Genomic DNA, 22,879 nt, shown 5'->3' with positions numbered 1-22,879 from the left:
CCAGGCAAAACACCCATACACATAAAATAAATAATAATAATGATAATAAAACCTGTATCTGGGGGGATAAGTAGAACAGGATTCCAAATTCAAATACCTCTGGGGCCAAATGATGGCAAGAAGAAGAGCAAGGCAAAGACTACAGGCCTTGCATGTGACTATGATACCCGGATGTTTTCACTCATCTAATGTCTAAGTTTTGCCTCTTGGTCATTTCTTGACCGCTCTCAAGGAGTCTTGACTCATTCATTCATTTCTTTTCTCAAATTATTTTGAGTGATTCATTACACTGTGTTTCCAATTTCACTGGCTGCTGAAAAGGAGGGGAGGGGGTCTCACCTTTGCATTTAAGTGCATGTAGAGGGCAGAGTTTGTGTTCATCTCTGAGTCCAGGACTCTCATTTGGCTAGACTGGCTGGCCATGAGCCCTGAGATCTACACATCTCCAGCCTCTGAGCACTACTGCTGTTCCTGGCTTTTACTTGGGGCTACAAATCTGAACTCAGGTCGTCATGCTTGTACAGCAAGCCTGGTGCTCAGTGAGTCATCCCTTCAGCCTGATTTCTGCTGGTCATATCACTTTGTAATTTTTCATGTTTACTTTCGTGTTCTAGCTAGAAATGAAAGTTTTTCTAATCTGTCTGGAAACTTTAGAGAAAGTCTACAAAACTGGATAAGTAACAATTTCATTATTTCTTATTTTTAAGTGTTTGATATTATTATTGTTTTCCCTTTTAACCTAACTTGTTTTAAAGTACAATTTTTAAAAAATGAACCTACTAGCTGTTTGTTGCTGTTATGTAATTGTTTACTGAACAACAAAAAATGTGATCTTTATGACAATGATTCTTTGAAAGCAATTCTAACTTCCTTTGTGACCTTGTCTCTGAACTATGTAGTCAGCTCCACATGGGTCTCTGAGAGGTGACAGCTCAATACTCATAGAACTTGGTTCAAAAGGGCCAAAAACCATTTTTTTTAAATCTCCCAATATTATGATGTTGTCAGTTAATTCAGAAGGGCAAAAACATGGTACAGGCCAAACCAAATGTATGTGCAGAATAAATTAATCTCAGGTGAAGAACTTTGTAATATCTGCTAAATGCTTGAATGAAGGGGAAACTACGAAAATGGACGCAAGAACCGAACTATAGACGCTGCAAGGGAAAAGCAGCACAGGATGGAAACACCACAGGACAGACGTGATCCTACAACTCCACACTTGTGTACTTCAAAACAGGATTTCAAACAGGAAACCCAAGTCAGACACTCTACTAAGTGCCATAAACTAAATGAAGCCAACAGGCCAAGGCTAACACACATACTTGAGAGTCACTGATGGTAGTGAAGGATGGCTATGAAGCCATGGCCTACTGGAGTGTCTAAGAAAACAATCTAGAGAGAGTTGAGACGATGATGAACATGCAGAGAATACTGAATGGAAAGAAGAAAACGGGAAGAATGGTTTGAGTCATAAAACCCGAGAAGAGCAAGGTCCTAATAAAAAAGGCAAAAAAGAAAAAGGCCCTATTGAAAGTCTCTGAAAACCTGGAGTATAGTTTTGGTGACATGAAGACAGACTAGAAGGGGCTGGGAGTGAAAGATGAAGTGGAGGAAAGGAGTGAAATAATACCATAAAGCGAAGCAGAGGGGGCCTCGGGTGAAGAAGGTGAAGTAGTGTTGAGAAAGGGTTTCTAAGACAGAGATTATACATATATAAATGTTAAGAAGGTGAATATGGTTGACAGACTCAGAAAGCATCTTAAATTACAACTCAAATAGAGAAAGATGTATTAATTGTAACAGGAAGTGATTAACAGGTAGAAAGCCTGGTGCATAAAAACTTCAATTAAGAAAATACAGTGGAGGGTTTAAGAGAAGAATCTTAATGAAATCAGAAACAATGTTTTGGCATGGCTCCAAGAGAATGGAAATGGAACCAATTTCATGTGTAATTAGAGACAGAGGATGAGAGAACAGAGGAGGACCAACTATTGCTCTAATAGTAAGAACTACAGCTTCATATACCATACACTCCATGAACAAACAATGCCAAGAACAATTTTTTAAAAGGATAAAAGCTCAGAAGGAGTTGTCTGCAGTCTATTATATTAATAAAGCATATATCCAATGGTGTGAAAAATCAAAGAACCCTCGTGGCAACAGAGAATATGATGATTTTCCTGGAGTAAAAAAAAAAAGTCATTTGGGAGATGGGGAGTCGGCCTTTGATTCACTTATTAATTTTGCAGAAAGCTAACCGTGCTGCACTGCTCAGGAGGTCACCCAGCTCCACACGCTTCCCGATATCCTCTTGAAAAAGAAGCAAAAGACCACAAAGCAAGCTGAGATCAAGGACTTCTTTATTTTAAGAAATCAAGTTTCAAAGTCATGAAGAGGTCAGCATGCATCTAGATGTTAGTGCCACAAACTAATCTATAATTGAATCTACATTGAGCCACAATAATTGATTCCAAAAGTGATGGTGCTGACTTAACATGAACTTAACTAGGCAATTATAAAGAGCATGGGAGTATACATATCACATTTCAAAAATCTAGCCAAAAACTCTGGGCAAAGATAAGTTCTAGCTGCATATAAAAAAGATGGCATCTGCTGAGTGTCTCTCAAATTGTCTCCCCAAGTGATCACTAGCACTTACAAGGAGAACTAGCAGGAAACATCCTGATAACAGTAAACTCAATCATATAGGCAAGCTGATGAAAACCATTAGTAAATAAGCCTCCAGTAAACACAGAGGCTGGAAACAGACTGAGAAAACTGCCCAACTGTACTGCAAGACCTGAAGCAGATGGAATTTGCTTCAGAAATTAGAATTGGAGCTAGAAAGATACCTCCTATCTCTCAAGTAAAAGAATCTGAATCTAAAAATATCGAAACATTTGGTAGCTGGGATTCTACTATGATGATGACGTCCCAGAAAACATCTGGATGAGAGTGAAGGGTGAGTGAAGCTGGTGTACTAAATACAGAGCGCTGCAACCTTCACAGCTAAGTGAATAAAGATGGATATAAAACCAGGTAAGAATGTGAGAACTATAAATTCACATTCATTCAGAAAAATCAAAGACTCAGAATATAGGTTATTAAAAGGTTCATTATTAGTAAAAGAGGATCTGCAGGTAATATTCTTAGGAACTTTGAACCTCCTGGCAAGTGATGGATGTTTCTTTCAGCTGTTGATCTTAACAAAAGCAAGGACATTGAACAAGTCCACATGAAGCACAGGCAGGAAGGTGCACACCCAGAACGTATAGCACAGAACTCAGAAAGATGCACAAACTGTAGGAGCCCTCTAAGTGAGTGCTAAATAAATAGATCAAAATCAGGTGAGGTCTATCTTACTCAAGATGAAGTAATAAGGAAGAAAAGCAAAAATGAAGTCTGGAAGCTACTGCAGAACCTGGGAAAGAGAACACCATTTGAGATACACTCAAGAAAAATCTACCATCAAAATAACCTAAAGGGATATCCAAAAGAAAAGAGCAGGAAAAAAGTGTGAGCAGCTAAATGAAAGAAGAGAGTCTGTACAAACTAGGCAAGGTCTTAAAGTTAACTGACATAAAAATAAGAACTGATTAAGTTTGCAACAGGATGGGATTAGTATGGTGAAAAGGGGATTTAAGAAGCAAAAATGCAAAACAAAATAAAAACTCATAATGGAAGTGACAAAGAGCTAAAATACGAGTCAGTGACATCATAACCCCCCTTCACCTATGCTCAGAGGAAAAGACACCGATAAGGGCAGGGAGAAAAAGCTGTAAGTATAAAAGCTTAATATTGAGAGGTACAAAATGAACATTAAGAAAAAACAATGTTAAGAAAGATATAAAATAAATGTTTAAAATACATTTACTCAGTATAGCAATTAGATCTAAGTATGAGATCTAAACTGTATGATTTCTAAAAGAAGACCTAGGAGAAAACTTTTGTGGACAAAGCCGATATCAAAAAATGTTTCTTAGCTATGGCAGCAGAACCTATACTTCCTAAGGGTAAATAAATAAATAAATAAATAAATAAATAAAACAAACAATTGGATTGCATCAAATTAGAGAGCCTCTGCTCTTGAAAGACACTGACAAAGTTCAGGGGCAAAGGCACCTGATTACTCAAGGTCCATCTCTTCTGAAGCCACACATGGAAAGAGACAGCTGACTCCAGCAGGTGGTCTTAGGATCTGCAGATGCATGTCATGCCACATTTTCTCCTACCCCATTAAATAAATGTAAATAAACCTGTAAAGTAACAAATTGGGAAAAAATGAAATGAAAACTCCCAAACTGGGAGAAAAAAATAAAATATTTAATAAATGAATTCTATTTAGAATACATTTTGAAAAACCCTCAAAACTAATGAATACAAAACTAACTCAATAAAATAAAGATGTTGAATAAGGATTCTAGAGTGCCGCAGAGGGATCTGGGTTAACTAAGAAAATGTGAAATGTATCATGATATGGGACTTGGACTGGGGACTCCACAATATCACCAGAGAAGACAATGTATGTAAATGGACAATAAGTTCACCAAAGACTAAATTGGAAACTCTAAAAAATAGTATCCTCATAAAAAGAGCTGTGTAAGAGAGACTGAAACAACATGCTGAAATGAACCACAGGGTGCTTCTGGTCCACAGAGCAGAAAAGGAGGTGCTTCAGTGGGAAGACACGAAGCTCTGCACAGACCAACCTGTCACCACCACAGAATCCTGGGTAAACTTGAGCAAGCCAGATCCAGCAAAATTTCTTACAAACACTCAACATGACCAACTAGGATCCAAGAAATGTAAAATATAACATTTAAAATAATGTCTATAAATTTTATAGCATTTATTTTATAAATTATGTTACTTTATATTGTTATAATGTCATGTGGTTATTTCAACCAGCAGAACGCCTCTGAGAAGCTGTAACACCCATTCATGAATTTTAAAAATATAAAAATCTCTTAGCGGGTCAGGGGTAAAATGCTGGTCAAGCACACATGAGGCCCTGAATATCATTTTCAGTATGTCACAAAAGAAAAACAATGAGAACAAAACAAAAACAACTTCTTAGAAAACTAGGAATGAGCATATCTTATATTAGCTACAATATGCAAAGCACAAATAGAGTATCTTGATCAAGTATTGCTTATGAGCAAGGATGCCCACACCCGTGATGACAGGAAACAGTTTATTGGACACTATAGTGTAGCTAGAGTTTCCCTGCCTGGCCCACAGTCAGGACAAATCTCTCTCACCTGCCAGTCCCACAGCTGCTCAGACCTGACCAAGTAAACACAGAGACTTATATTGGTTACAAACTGTATGGCCGTGGCAGGCTTCTTGCTAACTGTTCTTACAGCTTAAATTAATCCATTTCTACAAATCTATAGCGTGGCTTACCGACATCTTTACATGCTGTTTGTCATCATGGAGGCTGGCAGTGTCTCTCTGACTCAGCCTTCCACTTCCCAGCTTTATTCACCTCCTTGTCCCGCCTATACTTCCTGCCTAGCCACTGGCCAATCAGTGATTTATTTATTAACCAATCAGCAACACACTTGACATACAGACCATCCCACAGCACTTCCCCTTTTCTTTCTTTTCTTTTTTCAAAAAGGAAGGTTTTAACCTTAACAAAGTAAAATTATATATAATTTGGGAATTTGGGCGTAGCTTCTCTTACTACTTCCTGCTGGAGGGGGGCGCTGTATCTTATGGGGACACAAAGAAAATTTTAGGATTATGGAATAGTCCATGAGGCTGTATTGTCTGAGCCAGTTGCCTTCAAACCATTCTGGATGTTGGATCATCTGGGCCATGGTGTCATCAGAGACCTTTCAGGAGGTCTTGGCTGGTCAAATCTGATGTATCTTAATCTGGAACAAATCCATAGCCTCTGGCTTTCTGTGGGAACAAAAGCAGAGTTTCCTTTCCAAAGCAACACATCTTTATATCCAAATTTTGAAGTCAAGGTATCTTTAAAATATACATATTGGTTTAACTCAACATCTTTTACGATCCAATGTTTTTCTGCAGTTAAAAATCCCAAGGACAACACAATCCAGATTCTCTGTGTAATATTCATCTTCACGTGGCTTATTTTTTATATTAATTTTACTGTGTCTTTAAAGACTTTATTTTTTAAAACTATGTATTTGTTTATATAACTGTATATATTCCTTTTTCTCTCTCTTACAAGCCTGCATACATTTTTACACACATTGTAAAGCATTTAAAGTCTTGTTTCATCTGAATCTGTCTTATTGTGAATCTATTGCTTTAAACTGCAGCAGCTGTGGCTGCTGGCTCCACCCACCTCAGCTTCCCAACATGGTGGTAGTAGTTTACCGCCAGCTCTGGGAGCTATCATGGGTATATGCTTTTATCCAAGCAGCATGTAGCCCAGAAACCTCTTTTTTTTGTTTTGTACTAGCAAAGGCTAAATCCACCACACAGCTTAATGTGCCACTTGCAGAGGCCTCATTCTTGCCATATGGTGGCAGGTCAAGTGCGCACACTAGGAACCCGCCAGTAGCTCAAACCGGCAGCTGCCGCTCATTTGAGAGAGACAATTAGGAAGCTGTTTTTAGCTCCGTTTTAGAATCTTTTTTCTCAGTTTTTAGGTGGAAACTCTTGCCACCACGTTGGGTGCCATTTGTTGCTAGAGTTTTCCTGCCTGGCCCACAGTCAGGACAAATCTCTCTCACCTGCCAGTCCCACAGCTGTTCAGACCTGACCAAGTAAACACAGAGACTTATATTGCTTACAAACTGTATGGCCGTGGCAGGCTTCTTGCTAACTGTTCTTACAGCTTAAATTAATCCATTTCCATTAATCTATACCTTGCCACGTGGCACGTGGCTCGTGGCTTACCGGCATCTTTACATGCTGTTTGTCATCATGGAGGCTGGCAGTGTCTCTCTGACTCAGCCTTCCACTTCCCAGCTTTATTCTCCTCCTTGTCCTGCCTATACTTCCTGCCTTGCCACTGGCCAATCAGTAATTTATTTATTAACCAATCAGCAACACACTCGACATACAGACCATCCCACAGCACTATAGCAAAGCAGAAAGCTAAGAGAGAGGAGAGACAGCATAAAAACTGAAATAAGAAGGGAAAATTATAATTGTTTGCTGGCTGTGTAGTTAGTATTATACACAAAGTAAATTATTTTTTTTAAAAAAAATTTTAATATTTTAACTGCTTTCTCTGTTCAGATGGATACATGAATTAAAACTACAATTGTTTTAAAAAGGTAAAATATAATAATGTGACCTATTAGGTACTTAAACATAACTTAATGAAACAAATATAATATATAGAAAAATTTATAAATGCTTAACAAGAGATATTAAGATAGACAAGTTAATGGAGAAATATACTCACTACAGAAGATAAAATAAATGGAAATTTTTATTTATATTCAAACTAAAGCAAAACTACTACAAATCCAACAAAAGACCCTTCAGAATTTTTGCAAAACCTGACTCTTAAATTCAAAATGAAGAGGCACAGTTGCAAATACCTAAGAAAAAAAAATTGAAGATAAAAACTAGTATAGGAAGTACAGGTTCTCACTCTGCAGGCACTCCAGGTTTAATATATGCTCAGGGTAAATAAAATGGTACAACAGGAGCTAGGCTACTTAATGCAGTCGTAATCATTTTAATTTTACTAGTAAGAAATGCACTGATGGTTTCTCAGTGGGCTCTGTCAATATCCAGTGTCTCCTTTAACACCCAGAACAGTCTGCTTAAATATAACCTCCTGTTAGAATGATATAGAAACATTCCCTTTAGTCTAGAACTTTAATGGCAGTGATAATAAACTCTTATAGTGATTCAACTATAAAATAATACATTATAAAATAATGAAAATCTTTAGTACAACTTGATGTAACTCTTCTCATTGTAGTTAAATGGAATCTCAAATGATTTCAGACCTCTCATATATTTTCTTCTTACTCATCTATGATAAGAAGTCACATTATGGTTAGATAGGACAATACCTTACAGATTATATCTGTTACTAATTTTAGTAATAATAGTACAAGAAAATGTCTTAGTGGGTAAAGTACTTGGCACACAAGTGTGAGACTTGAGTTTGGACCTTCAACATTCAAATAAATGTCAGATAGATGTGGCAGCCCACCTGTAATTCCCATCCCAGATGGCAGACTAGGGATCCCCAGAACAATCTAGCTAGCTAAAGTAGCCTTAAGGGTACGCTCAAGGCCCTGTCTCCATGAATAAGATAGTGATCAAGGAAGACTCTTGACATGAGCTTCCACATGTGCACATGCACCAGAATGCACACACACGCACATGAAACCCCACAGCAGAACATGCACACACACACACAAGCACACTCTACACACAGAAATATATAAGAAATATAGTAATAGAAAAATATGTATAGTTTCAATTAGTTTTTAAATATGTTTCAATCAGTTAAAATCAGCATGGCATCTTTATCAATTATAAATTATAGGTCACTTTCACACTGTAGTAGAATAGTACTTACACTACTTATCCAAGGAAAATTTTAGGAAGTACAAGTTTGTTTTCAAACCAGAATAAAATGTCTTAGAAACTTTGTGATGGTTAGTGCCAACTGTCAACTTGACAAGTTCTACAACCACCTGGAAGACAGGCCTCTGTACATGGTTGTGAGGGATTTTCTTAATTGGGTTGGGAAGGCCTACCCTGTGAGTGGTACCACCTCACAGGGTGGGCCCTGGACTAAATGAAAAGTAGAGAGGAAGCTGAGCAGCAAGCACACCATAAGTCATTGCTCTCTGTTCTTGACTAGACGTGGAATATGATCAGCTACTTCAAGTTTTGGCTGCGTTAACTCCCCTGCAGTGTTGGATGGCAGCCTGGAATTGTGAGCCAAATAAACCCTTAAGTTTGTCTCTGAAGTTGCTTTCACTAACTGGAAAAGAAACTAAGACACAAGGTGACCTTATACACATTTTCACATACACCTAAAGCACAGTGACTAATAATTCCTTATCACTATTCATCAACATTGCAAACAAAATCACCAAGCCATGGTTCATCATGCTGGCAATAATTAAAACTAAAATTAGAATTATATTATTATTTTACTATACTTCAAAATTCTAATATCACACTGCTTTAAGTGTTTTTCCTTTCTATCACAATTAAAACATCAAGCTCCTGGGTGAACTGTAAGGCTGTCTGCACTTAAAGCAACTGCATCCAATTTTTTTCTTAGGCAATGCTTCATCTAAAAAGCCTATTGGGTGGTGGCGCACACCTTTAATCCCAGGAGTCAGAAGCAGGTGGATCTCTGAGAGTTTGAGGCCAGCCTGGTCTACAGAGCTAGTTCCAAAACAGCCAAGGCTACACAGAGAAACCCTGTCTCAAACACCCCTGCCCCAAACAAAAGAAAAAAATTAAAAAAGAAAATAAAAAGCTTATTGAAATAAAGCCTCCCTTTGAATAGACACCCAATTATTTAGTATTCTATTCAGATTAGTTCTGAATAAATACAAGGACAGAAACACTGTCATTATAACTTGGCAGTTTGAATATTTTTAAGCCATTCTTATTGGAAACTTAATCTCTGTTGCCTACTAATACTGTAAGTGTTGATCAAAACAGCAAACAAGCAACCAGAGATAAAGGAGATTAAAACAGGTTGATAGAAAAAGTTTTTCCAATCATGTTTAAAAATATAACTTATTTGAAAAATCACTTCAGGGGTAAATAATCTGTGTTTCCACTTAGTGGGAGATTATAAATACTGTACATGTTAAGACAGAGAACATGTTATTTTTTTAAATCTATTTCAGTCTATTGGAAAAGTAACATACAAAACCTATTTCCTAACTTTAAACAAAATTAGGCAAAGGAGATGGTCAGCTAATTTCTTCATATACATACAACTTCATAGAGTGGCTTTCAATGAGATGGTAAACATGTGTTGAATACCACTAGCATTGACAATAAGCTTCAAAAAGGTTCAAATAGAAACATAATGAACAAAAACATTCTGAAGTGAATTGCTTCATAACCCCATTTAGACTTTGTCATACTAACTGAAATTTTACCTGAAAAGGCAGTTAATATATGAAAATATACATAGACATTTTCAAGAAAGCAACAAAAAATACAGAAACCTTGATTTGAAAGACTATTTTTGTATATGTGAATGTGTTTATGCATATGTGTATTTGCATGTAAATTCAGTCAAATAAGCCCCTAAGAATGTCTCACATTGTTTCTTTACATGCAACACTTGTTCAATTATTATCAACCCTTTGTTAACATGCAGATGCATGATTTAGAGCACTTGAGACAGATTCTTCTCAATCAATGAGGATGCTCATGGGAAGTGTGCTCTTAGGGTCAGGGTTCAAGAGTAGAGCTGGGTGAGCAAAAGAGAGAAAAGGCCTTCCTTAACTCTTCCCTGGGGCTCCCACTCACTTCACTGATGCTCCAAAACACCACTGAACAGTTAAGTTCTGCCAGACCCAGGGTCCGGGTTGAGGGCTATTCTCCTACATGTGTCTTTCCTAACTACACATTAAAAGTTTGACAGAGAACTATGTCCAACAGAAATGCACATGTATGTACACAATTTAGTGTTGTCCATATTAAGATTTTCTTCTTCTCCTCAGAACATGAGTTTTATACATTTTTAGTCCTGTATATATAGTACCATATAGAATGAACTATTTTATACCAAGATTCTTTGCTTCACATTTAGATTTGTGAGATAAAAAGTTACTACTTTATATTACTAGTACTATTAGAAAATCACACAACTTGTCTATGCAGTTTTAGTATAAAATATATTTCATGTGTGCTTTTCAAAAATGCAAAGAATTAAATAGCATAAATTTGTCTCATGTCACCTTTTGAATTTTACTGCAAGAAAGGAGTTTGAAAAAGTTATTAATCAAGAAGGTTTTAAACACCTATTGAATATTTCAATTTGTACACTACTTCAATCCATGCCTTATTACTTTTTAGTTCCCACAACTTAGCATCAAATTTGATAACTACAGGAATATAAAAAGGGAATAAAGTAAACCTAACATCTCTACCTGCTGAGAGATTTTTTTATTTACTCATGTATTTATCAAGTTATTTTTGGTCTGGGAATCAGGCCCAGTTCCTTTCTATGCTGACAAATTTTAACTACTCAAAAAAATCGTATTGCAATGTTTATCCTTCAAACAATAGCACTATATTGTTCTGTTACATGCAATCACTTTCTAGTTGTGTAGTCTACTGGGTTTCCCATATTCTTTACTTATCATTGAAAAATAAAAAACACATACAATTCATGACATTTACAGTTATAGTTTCAGATAACTTCTAAGTACATGAAAGTATTAAAACTACTTTCTACAATAAAAATGAAATAGGAAAAAAAATGATCAGACCATACAGAGGACGAACACACAGAATGGTAGTAGTCAGCAACATTAAAGTAGTGTTAAATCTTAAAAACAGTGACAAGTGAGTCAGCTCTCTAGAGTCAACATTCAAAGTGAACTACTGATTGCAGTCTCTGACGGCTAGTCTTCATTATCAACATTATTGCATGGAGAATCACCTGGAAAACTGGTGAAGAGTACTCTGAGGCATATCTGTAAGAGCATCTCCAGAGGACTGACAGAGCAGGGCAGATACACCCTGAGCATCAGCAGCACCAACCCAATGGCTGGCAACTAAAATATAAGTGGGAAAGGGGGCAGCCAGCAGAGCACAGGCACACTTGTCTCTGCTTCCTCGCCTGCCATCAGGTGACCTACTCTGCTCTTCCACACCTTCCCACATGATGGAAGGAGCCTCTAAAGCCAGGAACCAATAGGTCTTTCCTTTCTTGGACAGAGACAATAAGAGTGACTAATATGTGATCCAAAGGGCCCCTTTTCAATAACAATAGCTTTGAAATATCAAGTTGAAATTGAAACCAAAGACTAAATTGGCCCTTTCAACTGCTTAAAGAGAGGATCAGTATCATCTCATATACTCCCCAGACCTTCACATCTCCGGCAAAACTATGTCACAATAAAGTCCACAATTTCCCCACTAAATCTCAATCATTATATAGCATCCTAATTAACAGGAATACATTTACATGGTTACAAAACTCTGGGATGGAATTCTAAGAAAGAATCAGAAGACCTGGGATGTAAAGGTGCAGACACAGAAGGAGCATGTCTGAAAAGGTGAGGCAGTGAAGGGAGACAAGCATTCGAAGTAAGCTCACAGATGGAAAGGAAATGAGATCAGCCATGGCAGGCAGAATCTCCAGACAGGACAAGACCAAAACCCAGGAGACACTTCCCATGTCTCCACTGTGAAATCAGGTAGAGAGCTCCCCATCTCAAACAGTCCTGCTATTAGCAATCACCTTTCTGATTATCCCTTACACGTTTTTAAATTCTTTGACTTATACTAAACTCGTTAAATACTCAAATATGAACATATACACATACTTCTGCCTTCTATGCCATCCTCAACTATCCATTTAATTACACAGAAGAAACAGCCCTTATTAAATGAATTGAAGGAAGAGTAACTATACGAGAGCATAATGCTATGGTGTAAACATAAGATTATTTTACCTTGTATATATTTATTCAAGAAAAAAAGCTTGCAAGAAGTCAAGGCAAGTTTTTACATCATAGGGCTGCAAAGTAAAATCATACTTAGGCCAGCGAAGTAGCACAATCTTAGATGCACAGCAGTTAACAGTCACTCCTTGGAATAGTCTCCATTTGGAAAACAGCCAGCTTCTGCTATTTACCCTGGAGTTCCGACTTCACAATGACTTCCTCTGTTATTTTCCATTTTGGTTATTGCTGCTACACTGGGTGCTAAACTGTTAAGACCGTCAGCCCAGTGTTCAAAATGAAGGCACTGACTACCTAGGGGATGGGAGGCATGAATCTATCAGGGAATTTTACTTAAAGTCTAAAATAGTTTCTTTTAACTCCAAATACAATTTGTTATTTTGGTATGGTCCTTTCAAGCCCTTGATGAGTGTTAGTCTTGTAATGAATCAAGATGACAATTTAATGTTTAATGAGAATAATTGCTTGCCTTTTGATCCCCCTTCATGGCATCTGGTTCATAGCTGATGTGAACAAATAAGCAACAAGTCCTTGTGTAGATAAAAACATTACTTCTTGTGATGTCATAGTACATAAATTATTCTAAGATGTTCATTTAGCCAGTAAGCCAATTTACTAATAAACAAAGCCGGGGGAAGAGCTGGGCTGCAGTCTTCCCGGGGAGAATGTGATACAAAGCATGCTTGATGGGAGGTGTCCTTTGGTGTAGTTCTGCAAATGCCTGTGGTTTGGAGGTTCAGGAAAGAAAACAAATTAGCTAGGCACACTGAGCTCAGGGAAGCCCCTCCCCCTTGAATCCCTTGAATCAGGTGCCACGCTGACCTTTCTCCAGTAAAATTCCTTCTGCTCTGTACTGCCACTGCCAAATTTTTTAAATAGCCTACCAAATGGTTATACGGTCCTCTGGGAATGTGTTTTCTTACATTGCCTGACGTATGGTAAGAACTGAGTATTTATTAAGTAAATGAGTATTTTCCAGCTGAAATTTTCACAGTAAAAAACAAAGAAAGTCAAGCAGTCTACTCAAGTTAAGTGAGTGGATGGGAAAAACAAGCTCTAATGCCATGTACCTTCACACATCAGGTCAGGAGATAAAGCCCTTCCTAAACAATGCTTAGGTAGTAATCCATTTGTGAACACAACAACTGAAACACTTTATTACCCAACAAAATCTGCACAGTGATTTCTAAAGACTCTAAGAGCTAAACCTCATTTTGTGAGAATGTGTTTCCACTTAAGAGGAAGAGGGCATCTGAAACCACTAAGTTCGATTTTTCTCTCATTCCTATCACATCAAAACAGCTGAACTGGTTCTTCTGTTTAAAAAAAATCAACTAGTAGACTAAGTCTGAAAACAGAGCTCCATGATGGGAAAGCAATGTGAAGCAACACCCTCCAAGGCTATTGTGAAACACGACACTCAGTCTAGTTCATTTGGCTCTCAGTGTAGTATGAGCAACTTGTCCACTTTTTATTTTTATTTTTATTTTATGTGTATAGGCATTTTGCCTCCCTGTATGGTAGGACATCCATGCATCCAAGGCCCACAGAGGCCAGAAGGGGCTTCGGATGCTCTGGCACTGAAGTTACAGAAAGTTTCAGCCACTAAGTGGGTGCTGAGACTAGAACCCAGGTCCTGGGGAAGAGAAGCTAGTACTCATAACCACTGAGCCATCTCTCCAGCCCCAAGTAAGAGCAATTTTTAAAACAGTAAATATTTTGTAACTTTTTTTTTACTCACTTCAAAGCTTCCTCAAATTTATGGATATTCCTCTGAGCATTTTCTTTCTGTTTATCAAGTTCACTTTGCAATTCATGAACCTGCCAAGAGAGAGCATATGAAACTCACTGGAAGACAAGGATGCTCAGAGATATAAAGAAACAACAATCTCAAATCCATTCATTCAGACTGCTTAACCACAGAATAATTTCAATGTTCAACTCCTAATACAACTTTTCAATTCAAAGTTAGTAATTAGATTTGCTTACAAATGAATTGGTATACATCAATTTCAAAAATGCACCAATCACTTTGATTTTTAAAAAATCATAGTTTTGACAAAGGAAAGAATTTTCATAGGATTGAAAAGACTAGAATAAATAATGTGTCTGCATTAACCAAACATAGAAGGGCTATTATGAAATCTTCCATTGCTAAGAACACTTGTGCACCCATTGACCAAGTTTGGAACAAAATGCCCATCATGATTGCGTCTTTCCTGCGTGTAGCAACCTTTGAGTAGGTGGGATGATAGCACTAATCACAATGGCTAAGGGAAAATTCTCTTCACACATTCAAATATGCAGCCTGGATACTCCATGTGGACATTATAGAGATCTTCTAACATGGAAGAGAAAGTTTTGAACAGCTGACAGAAAGGGAAAAGTGAACGACAGTGTAGTTGTGCCCACACAGCAGTGAGGCTGCAGAGCCTTCCTGAGTGCTAAGAAAGCTCTCAACTCAGCATTTGAAAGTATCACTTACAGACCTAGACACCACCATAGGACTAAACATGAATCTGACAGACAATGAGACGAAAGGAATGACAAAAATCACACCACACACACACACACACACACACACACACACACACACACACACACTACCTCCACCCCACGCACACTCTAAAGCCATGTCATATGTAGTATTGGAATTAGCCAAAAGTAGTTAGATATTTTATTTTTTTTGGTTTTTTGTTTGTTTGTTTGTTTTTTGTTTTTCGAGACAGGGTTTCTCTGTGTAGTTTTTTGTTGTTGTTTTGTTTTGGTTTGGTTTTTTTGTTTTGTTTTGTTTTGTTTTTTGGTGTCTGTCCTGGATCTCGCTCTGTAGACCAGGCTGGGCTCGAACACAGAGTTCCACCTGGCTCTGCTTCCTGAGTGAGGGATTAAAGGCGTGTGCCACCACCACCCAGTGTAGTTAGATATTTTTAATCAGCTTGGTTGCGGACCTATTTAACTCAAATCCCACGTTTTTCTGGCCTTTCTTTTTATAATCATCTTGAATTTTTCCCTTTGTGTAAGGAAAATAAATTTGTAAAATCAACTGTATTCTTGTAAACCAAAAGCAGTGAAGCCGGAGAGGCAATTTTTCATGATAATATCAAAAAAAGCCTCTACTGATTTCTGTGGTGGCAACCACTAAATCAAGAACTGAGAAGTAGAGGAGACAATGAATGTTGAGGCAGTGAGTGACCAGGAAAATTAGCAGACACAGTGCCCCTTCCTGGTACTGTAATGATCAACTGAAAATATCTCATATATACTATTTTCTTACGATGAGAAGAATCACTTCACCTTGAAAATCTTTACGACTAAATTTAATTGACTTTACATAGGAAAAAAGAAAAGTATGTTCACAATTTACCAGGCTCACACTTCAATTGCTGTTTCACTTTTTACAGGTCCTTGATACACATTACAATGCTTGGCATATAGTAAGCATGTTAAATTAGAATATAAACAAACTTTACACATTAAGTATTTTTTGGGAAACCCTAGCTAGAATTATAGAATGAGTTTAAATGTTCATATCCCTACTTCTCAAGTTATTTAGCATGCTGTGTCTCAGCCCTTCTACAAATGGGGATCAACAATAACCATATCAAAGTATTCTGATAAATGTGAATTACTTCAGGTAAGGTTCTTACAAATATGAAAACATAAATTCTCAATCAATGGTAAAATTGTTAATTTCTGGGGAGGGAAGGGGAACTGTGGTTGGTATGTAAAATGAAAAAGTTTTTAAATAAAATAAAATGTAAAAAAAATTATAATTACTATGTCAGATTGAACACTAAAGTATTTCTTGATCATTCCAGGTCATTATGACCAACAGACAAATGTGCACAGTACACACACAAGGCTGTTTGCCCTTTCATAAAGCAGATCCTGAATTGTCAAGCAATCTGAGTTCTTGTGAGTTCTCTGTATCACTCACTACACAATCTTAACCTGTTTCTAATTTTGGCTTCCACTTCTTAATGTGTGTGTGAGACATGCACCTTGATAAACATTTCTAAGACTATCAGCCCCACTTCCGAAGGCTGAGAGAACTAGCTGGGTGGGGCAGAAGGGCTCCCTTCTAGGCAAGAATGCATGCACTGATACACAGGCTTTGAAGCTGTTTTTCACTCACGTTACTATTTCTGTGCCCAGCGTCCCTGACCCATACTGAAGCAGACAGTAAAGGATGTTCTGGGTTTGCTTCCTCTTCACAGAATGTTTTAGTATTGCATGCTTGAGATCCTTTTTAAATTATCACTTTATTTTGATCTCTATTTCAGGTATTTGCAGGTAATATATAATCAAATACCATGCAAATAATCAATGCATACTGATTTTGATGGAAGACTGTAGCTTAATATTTGTGTTGGAAATATTATATAAATGATTTTTACATAAAACTAGGGAACAATATAAAGATGATGTTACTGTCCAATATCCACCTTTTATTTTTATTTCTATTTCTTTTTCACTTCTATTGCTATGTTGCCCAAAGGCAATGTGGAGTAAGATTTAATATGATTTATTTCTAATCTTTCCTCAATATATAGTTAATACTAAACTATAGTATTTCAGGTAGTTAAGGCACCTAGTTTACTATAAAACATGAGAATTTACTATAAGTAATTGATTTCAGTAGCCATAAGCACATTTATTGAACACATGATAACATGTTTTATACTCCCTTCTATCCCCCAAATGTAAAGAATCAAAAAAGGAGTATGGAAGTGAGAAAAACACTGTGGCTCATGGCATAGCAAAAGGACAGAGCCGGGGCTGTTCCCCAAAACAACCAGCTGGACAACACTGCCCCTTAACTACTCTAATCTCCATATCCAGTGGTAAAAGTATAGGTGACCTCATTGCATGGCTTTCCCAAGTACTGTAATAGCACAATTTCATTTCTCTTTTTTAATTTTGGGAAAGGCACCTATCCTTTGAAAGAAAATGTGTCAGTAGTAGTTAAATACACAATCTAATACTTTGCATATAGAGCTGCCGGGAACATTTCAAAATTATTTAAATATAATTATACAAAGTCTACATGAATACTAAGCACTGGAAAACCCTTACTTTAATGTGCTCAGAACTTCCATTACATTTGTTAACAGTTACAACAATGATTTTAAGAGGGTAAGTCAAGTCTAGCACATTTTAGCCTGTGCATGTGAGCATCTGCCTGTGTTCTTTGTGTAAACAGCACCATCATTCTTTCCGCCCAGTGCCTGTTTGGAAAACAAGCACTAGGTTATTTGTAGGAGGCAGGTGTTTCCTTACTAGTAAAATCATTTACTCTAGCCATTTCCTGATTTAACAGATTAGGACACTTCATCAAACAATGACGTTTAGTTTTATGGCCTATTATTTGTTTGATGTTCAAAGATCTGAAGACCAGGCAACAGCCACCAGAGATCAATAAAGACCATGAGATAATATGTGTGTGCTTAAATTAGGGACAGCATCTGATGCTGTTTCTTCCACCTCAAACACTAGTGGGATGGTATGCTCCCATCCTGCTGCTTTTGCACTGGCATGAGGAAATAATGTCATTCAGATGGCATTTCCTCCTTCTGAACAGATATTCAGAACCACATTTTATATGGAAAGTTATTGAATGTGCACACCTGTAACACTCTCAAAACAAAAGCCCTATACATCCCATTTAGCTATCCAGTTACACAGTCCAGGACTATGTGAGATTTATGTCAGCTCTTTGAGCTGTCAGAAGGCTATTCCCTCAGGGGGGTACAAGACATCAAATCTTCAAGGCTTGCGATCACAGCAGGTTCAATAAAGAAAGAAGAACAGATGTCAATTTAAAGGGGGGATTATGGAATTAATTGTGAAACAAAAGTGACACACTGAGCACCCTTCTCTTTCAATATAAACAATATCAGTAACATTTGCAATATGAACAAATGCAGTTATTTTTCTTCTAGAAATTGTTTTAAACAAGTCAAGTTTACACCGAGAACAGCAAAATGTATTCGGTTATTTTATTTAAAGTGAGGTCAATTGATAGCTCTTGGAAAGGGAATAGCTGCAATCACCATGCCTAATACAGAGGTTTTCAGTCTTCTTTCAGAGGTGACCTACAACAGCAATAGCCAGTAGGTTACTGATAAAAATGGAATTATAACAGGCACTTAGGCATTGCCTTTCCTAAAAAATCTCCACTTGAACTCACAAGGTAACTGAAAGCAAGATGAAAGCCTGACCTCTCCATCTCCATTTTCCATCTGCCTCCTTGACTTTGCTCGCTTACCTCTGAAGTAGTCAAGGTTCATCATCCAAGACAAACCTATCTAGGAGCCAGTGCTACCTAATTTACCTCGGGGCCTTTCAAACCAAAGGCACAATGACAAGAGTAACTGAGGGATCTTACTGTCAGCTTTATGTTGTCCTTGCTCCAAACCCCACAACAGAGCTAAACAGTCTCCAGTTAGTGTTCTGAACCTTGGACTCCAAGAACAGCACAGCCTAGCAGGACAGAGCTGTGGAGCACGAACAAGCTTCTCTAGGGAGTCAGCTTGTCCCCTCAGGCAATAAAGATGTCTTCAGATGACCTTGTAGAACTAGAGCTGAGATACTGACCACAGAGTGACCAGGACTGTTTAACTCTGCAGACCACTTGCCCTCCCACTAGAATTCTTTCTCACTTTAAACGTAAAGCTCACGTCCATTCCCAGAAGATGGGCTGGGGTCAGTGAGCCACTTTTTCTGTTCCACTGATTAAGCCTCCTTTCTGTTTTCACTACTACTTGGCTCTGCAGTGTGTTGGGAGGTGGCAAAGCCTTTCTTCTACGGCTGCTGCAATGTGGGCTTTTGCCCTAAGCTCCACTTACAAAACCAATGCTCATATTTCTTTCCTTTAGTCTCTTCACCAGGGAGAAAGGCGGATAGCAGAACCTTAGTTTACTCAGTGGCTAAAAACTCAAGAAAACAGTAGAGGAAACGGCTATCCGGGTCTATCTCTTCACAACACAGTTCTCAGGTGTGCCTCGCTCCTAAGTGCCAGTCCATCCTGTTCCATAGGCCAGTAGATAGAAGAAAGTTGGCACAAAGAGCAACAGAGCAGTAGGTCAGAAAAGTGTTCCATAATGGAAGAGAAGCCAGAGGTCTTCCCAGGGCACAGTGGATGAAAAGTCCACCCAGACTAACCCAGTGCCTTACACAGTGGAGAAGACTTCAGGTTTGTTTGCTTGTTTGTTTGTTTTTTGGTAAGCAAAATATTTGGAAAACTGCATTTCTCAGCAATAGAAACTGATATACTTCAATAAAAACATTATTTCCTCTTCCTCTTCAGATACCATTTTTAGATATAAAATATACTAAACAACTTGCATTGAATTATAATGAGTAAGAAAATAATTACAGTTATAGAAAGCATATAAACATAGATCAATATATATCAGAAGAAATCCTTTTCTGTAAATGACAACCACACTCTATCCTATACATCTCTTGGATGTGTTAAGCTCTTGGAAGGCAGAGTGCCTAACTATTCCCAGACTCATCTTATTACAAAATATGATGCCTTGTCTAATGTTAGCATTGAAATGATATCTATAGAGAAACTAGGTGGACAAAAAAGATGTGTTACAAATTGGACTGAGAACTGTACAATACATACCAGGGTTAGCTTTAGTTTATATATATTTTAATGGAAGGGTAAACCTCATTTTCTGTTATATGCATATTTTACAAGTAGATTCATTTGGCAAATATTAAAAGTAATAACGAAACTATCAAAACATTTGGTTTTTCAACTACTTTTACTTTCCATGTCTTATAGGAAATCATTTCAGAACTATCAGTCACAAATCTGTATATTGCTGTCTAAAGTATTAATAACCTATTAGTTACTACTTATAATAGGAATATTAAAATACATTGATGAAAATATGCATGATTCTGAATACTAAGAAACTGTTAAGTTTTAAGTAGTCAATGTTTTCACTAATTCAGGATTTTTCATTACATATTCATAGTTTTTATTACATGGATGATACACAGGAATGCAATGTAAATCTCAATAATGTCAAACTTGTAGAAATAAAGTAAAAATCAGGTGTCAATAAGAGCAATTCAGCCAATGATGCTCTTCACTCAGCTACCAGAGCATAAAACTGGAGATTTAATGTTGGTGTGATTAGTAACTGAGCCAAAGAAGCTGTTCCTAAACATGAAAACTTTGATTATATTGGTTAGCTGAAAATAAGTTAGAGACAAATAATTCTTTACAGGATGGAATAAATATATTACTTTAATAAATCAGCTCCCCTGTACTGCTTAAGTTGTTACTTTAAATGTTTATAATTTCCAATCAAACATATTACCTTTTTCTCATAGGTGTGTTTTAAATGGTTCCTTTCCATGTGAAACTTATTTTCTTGATCCTGTGAATAATAAATGTTTATTTTTAGTATGTTTAATATTACCTCTAAAGTTAATAAAATTAGTGACCTGATAAAAGCAATGAATGTACTTGATATCAAACTTTACTTCAGAGTATTGCATGTTATTTGTTTATCACTAAGAGAGCCCTAAGCAGCTAATTTTCTAAGTCACAAGAAGGGACATCAGCAACTTTATATCACAAGACATAAAACCTTAGCTGTATGAAGACGTTGCTGTCCTCAAGTACAAGGATTGTTGTGACCTTTATAAGATTAGGAATGAGTAACTAAGTCAAGATGGCAATGATAATTATGAAGTTACTTCATATCCTCATTCTTGATGCTCTTTGAGAGAAAATTAATGCTATGAGAAAAAAGAGAAAGGAGAGGGAAGACAGTGGAGTTTGAGAACTTAAAGGGAGAACTGTTCTAAAATACACTTATGTAAGAGACTTTTCTACATCAAACAAAAATCTGATGGCATGCTACACTAATAAGACATAGAAAGAACAGCAAATAATATATACATATTTATTTAATTTAATATATCCCCTATTCACACCAGTGATGATGTACATTATTGACAGCATACCAAATAATAAACATTAGAACTTAATTTTTAAAATATTTAATATAGGGGCTGGAGAGATGTCTCAATAGTTAAGAGCACTGGTTGCTTCCTCTTCCAGAGGACCTGGGTTCAATTCCCAGCACCCACATGGCAGCTCACAACTGTCTGTAACTCTAGTTCCAGGAGATCCGACACTCTCACACAGACATACATGCAGGCAAAATACCAATGCACATAAAATAAAATAAATAAATCTTTAAAAATATTAACATGATAAAATATTTAATTTATATTTAATACATTATATATTGTTTAATATATTACATTTAATATATTTTAATAATTTTATTTTAAATTAACATACAATATATTAGATATCATTGTGGCATTTTGAACAAAGCATTTTAAGAGAATTTCCTTCCCCTTCATATTACCCACTCCTCTGCTACTCAGAGCGCTCTTGCTCTCATCCCCATACCTTTTTCTCTTTCACGCTCCATATGCACTTTTTCCTAACCACATCTCTCTTTACCATGTCTTGGTCTCCTTTCTTGTTTGTTAAGTTTTAGCCACATTCCTGCACACACAGGTGTACATATTATGGGCTAGGAACTACATACATATGAGAAAAAACATTCAGGGTTTATATTTATACACTTGGGTCACCCTGCTTGGTATTAGAATTTGCAAATTCATCTATTTTCCTGAAAATTTCGAGATCTTATTCTTAAATCATTCAAAGTTTTATTTCAAAACTAATGTCTAAAAAGAGATCTTTCAACTCAATTGTCTTTTATTCTCTCTATAGAAGCATCTTCATGTGTGCGGTAAATGCCAGGAATACAGTGAGCAATGGCTCCACCCCAAGGCCTTCTTCTAAGTTCCTGCTTAATGACTCCCACCATGCACACAGTAAGTGAAGAAACGAGGACACAGATCAGGCGGAAGTGCACACTCACCTTTTCTTGCTGTTTCCTCTGAAGCTCTAACTCCTGGATCTGCTGCTTTAACTGACAGATGTTCTGTTCCAGATCTTCAATCACTCCAGATGTCTGTGAGGATGGCAGAACAGAGAGCAGAGCACTGACTTTTGTACTGTTCCACTTCTGACTGACATAAAGCTACCATTTACCCATAAAAGTTCAGTCAGAATTGAAGTTATATAAATCTGAATAAAAACTATTTTAAACATAGTATGAAACTTAAATCTGCTTTAACTATACAGGGACAGTGGGCTGAGCAGAAACTAGAATACCATTTGAAGCCAAAAATTCCTA

At 37.0% G+C, this 22,879-nt stretch overlaps 1 protein-coding gene and 1 long non-coding RNA gene across 2 annotated transcripts in view; one reads left to right on the top strand and one right to left on the bottom strand.

Moving 5' to 3' along the window:
• LOC131917887 (uncharacterized) overlaps positions 1-22,795 on the top strand; it is a 57,966-nt gene extending 35,171 nt beyond the window's left edge. The window contains exon 2 of the long non-coding RNA XR_009380768.1: positions 22,411-22,795. This is a non-coding gene — a long non-coding RNA (uncharacterized LOC131917887). The remainder of the gene's footprint in view (positions 1-22,410) is intronic.
• The window catches only part of Cep112 (centrosomal protein 112), a 423,208-nt gene that overhangs the window by 292,293 nt on the left and 108,036 nt on the right, over positions 1-22,879 (bottom strand). The window contains exons 15-17 of the mRNA XM_059272022.1: positions 22,562-22,654; positions 20,972-21,031; positions 14,371-14,450 (exon numbers count right to left, since the gene is read on the bottom strand). Of these exons, the coding sequence (XP_059128005.1) occupies positions 14,371-14,450; positions 20,972-21,031; positions 22,562-22,654 (233 nt within the window). The remainder of the gene's footprint in view (positions 1-14,370; positions 14,451-20,971; positions 21,032-22,561; positions 22,655-22,879) is intronic.

The sequence above is a fragment of the Peromyscus eremicus genome, chromosome 8a, assembly GCF_949786415.1.
Source record: "Peromyscus eremicus chromosome 8a, PerEre_H2_v1, whole genome shotgun sequence".
NCBI classification, from domain to species: domain Eukaryota; kingdom Metazoa; phylum Chordata; class Mammalia; order Rodentia; family Cricetidae; genus Peromyscus; species Peromyscus eremicus.
This window is presented reverse-complemented; position numbering and strand designations above follow the sequence as displayed.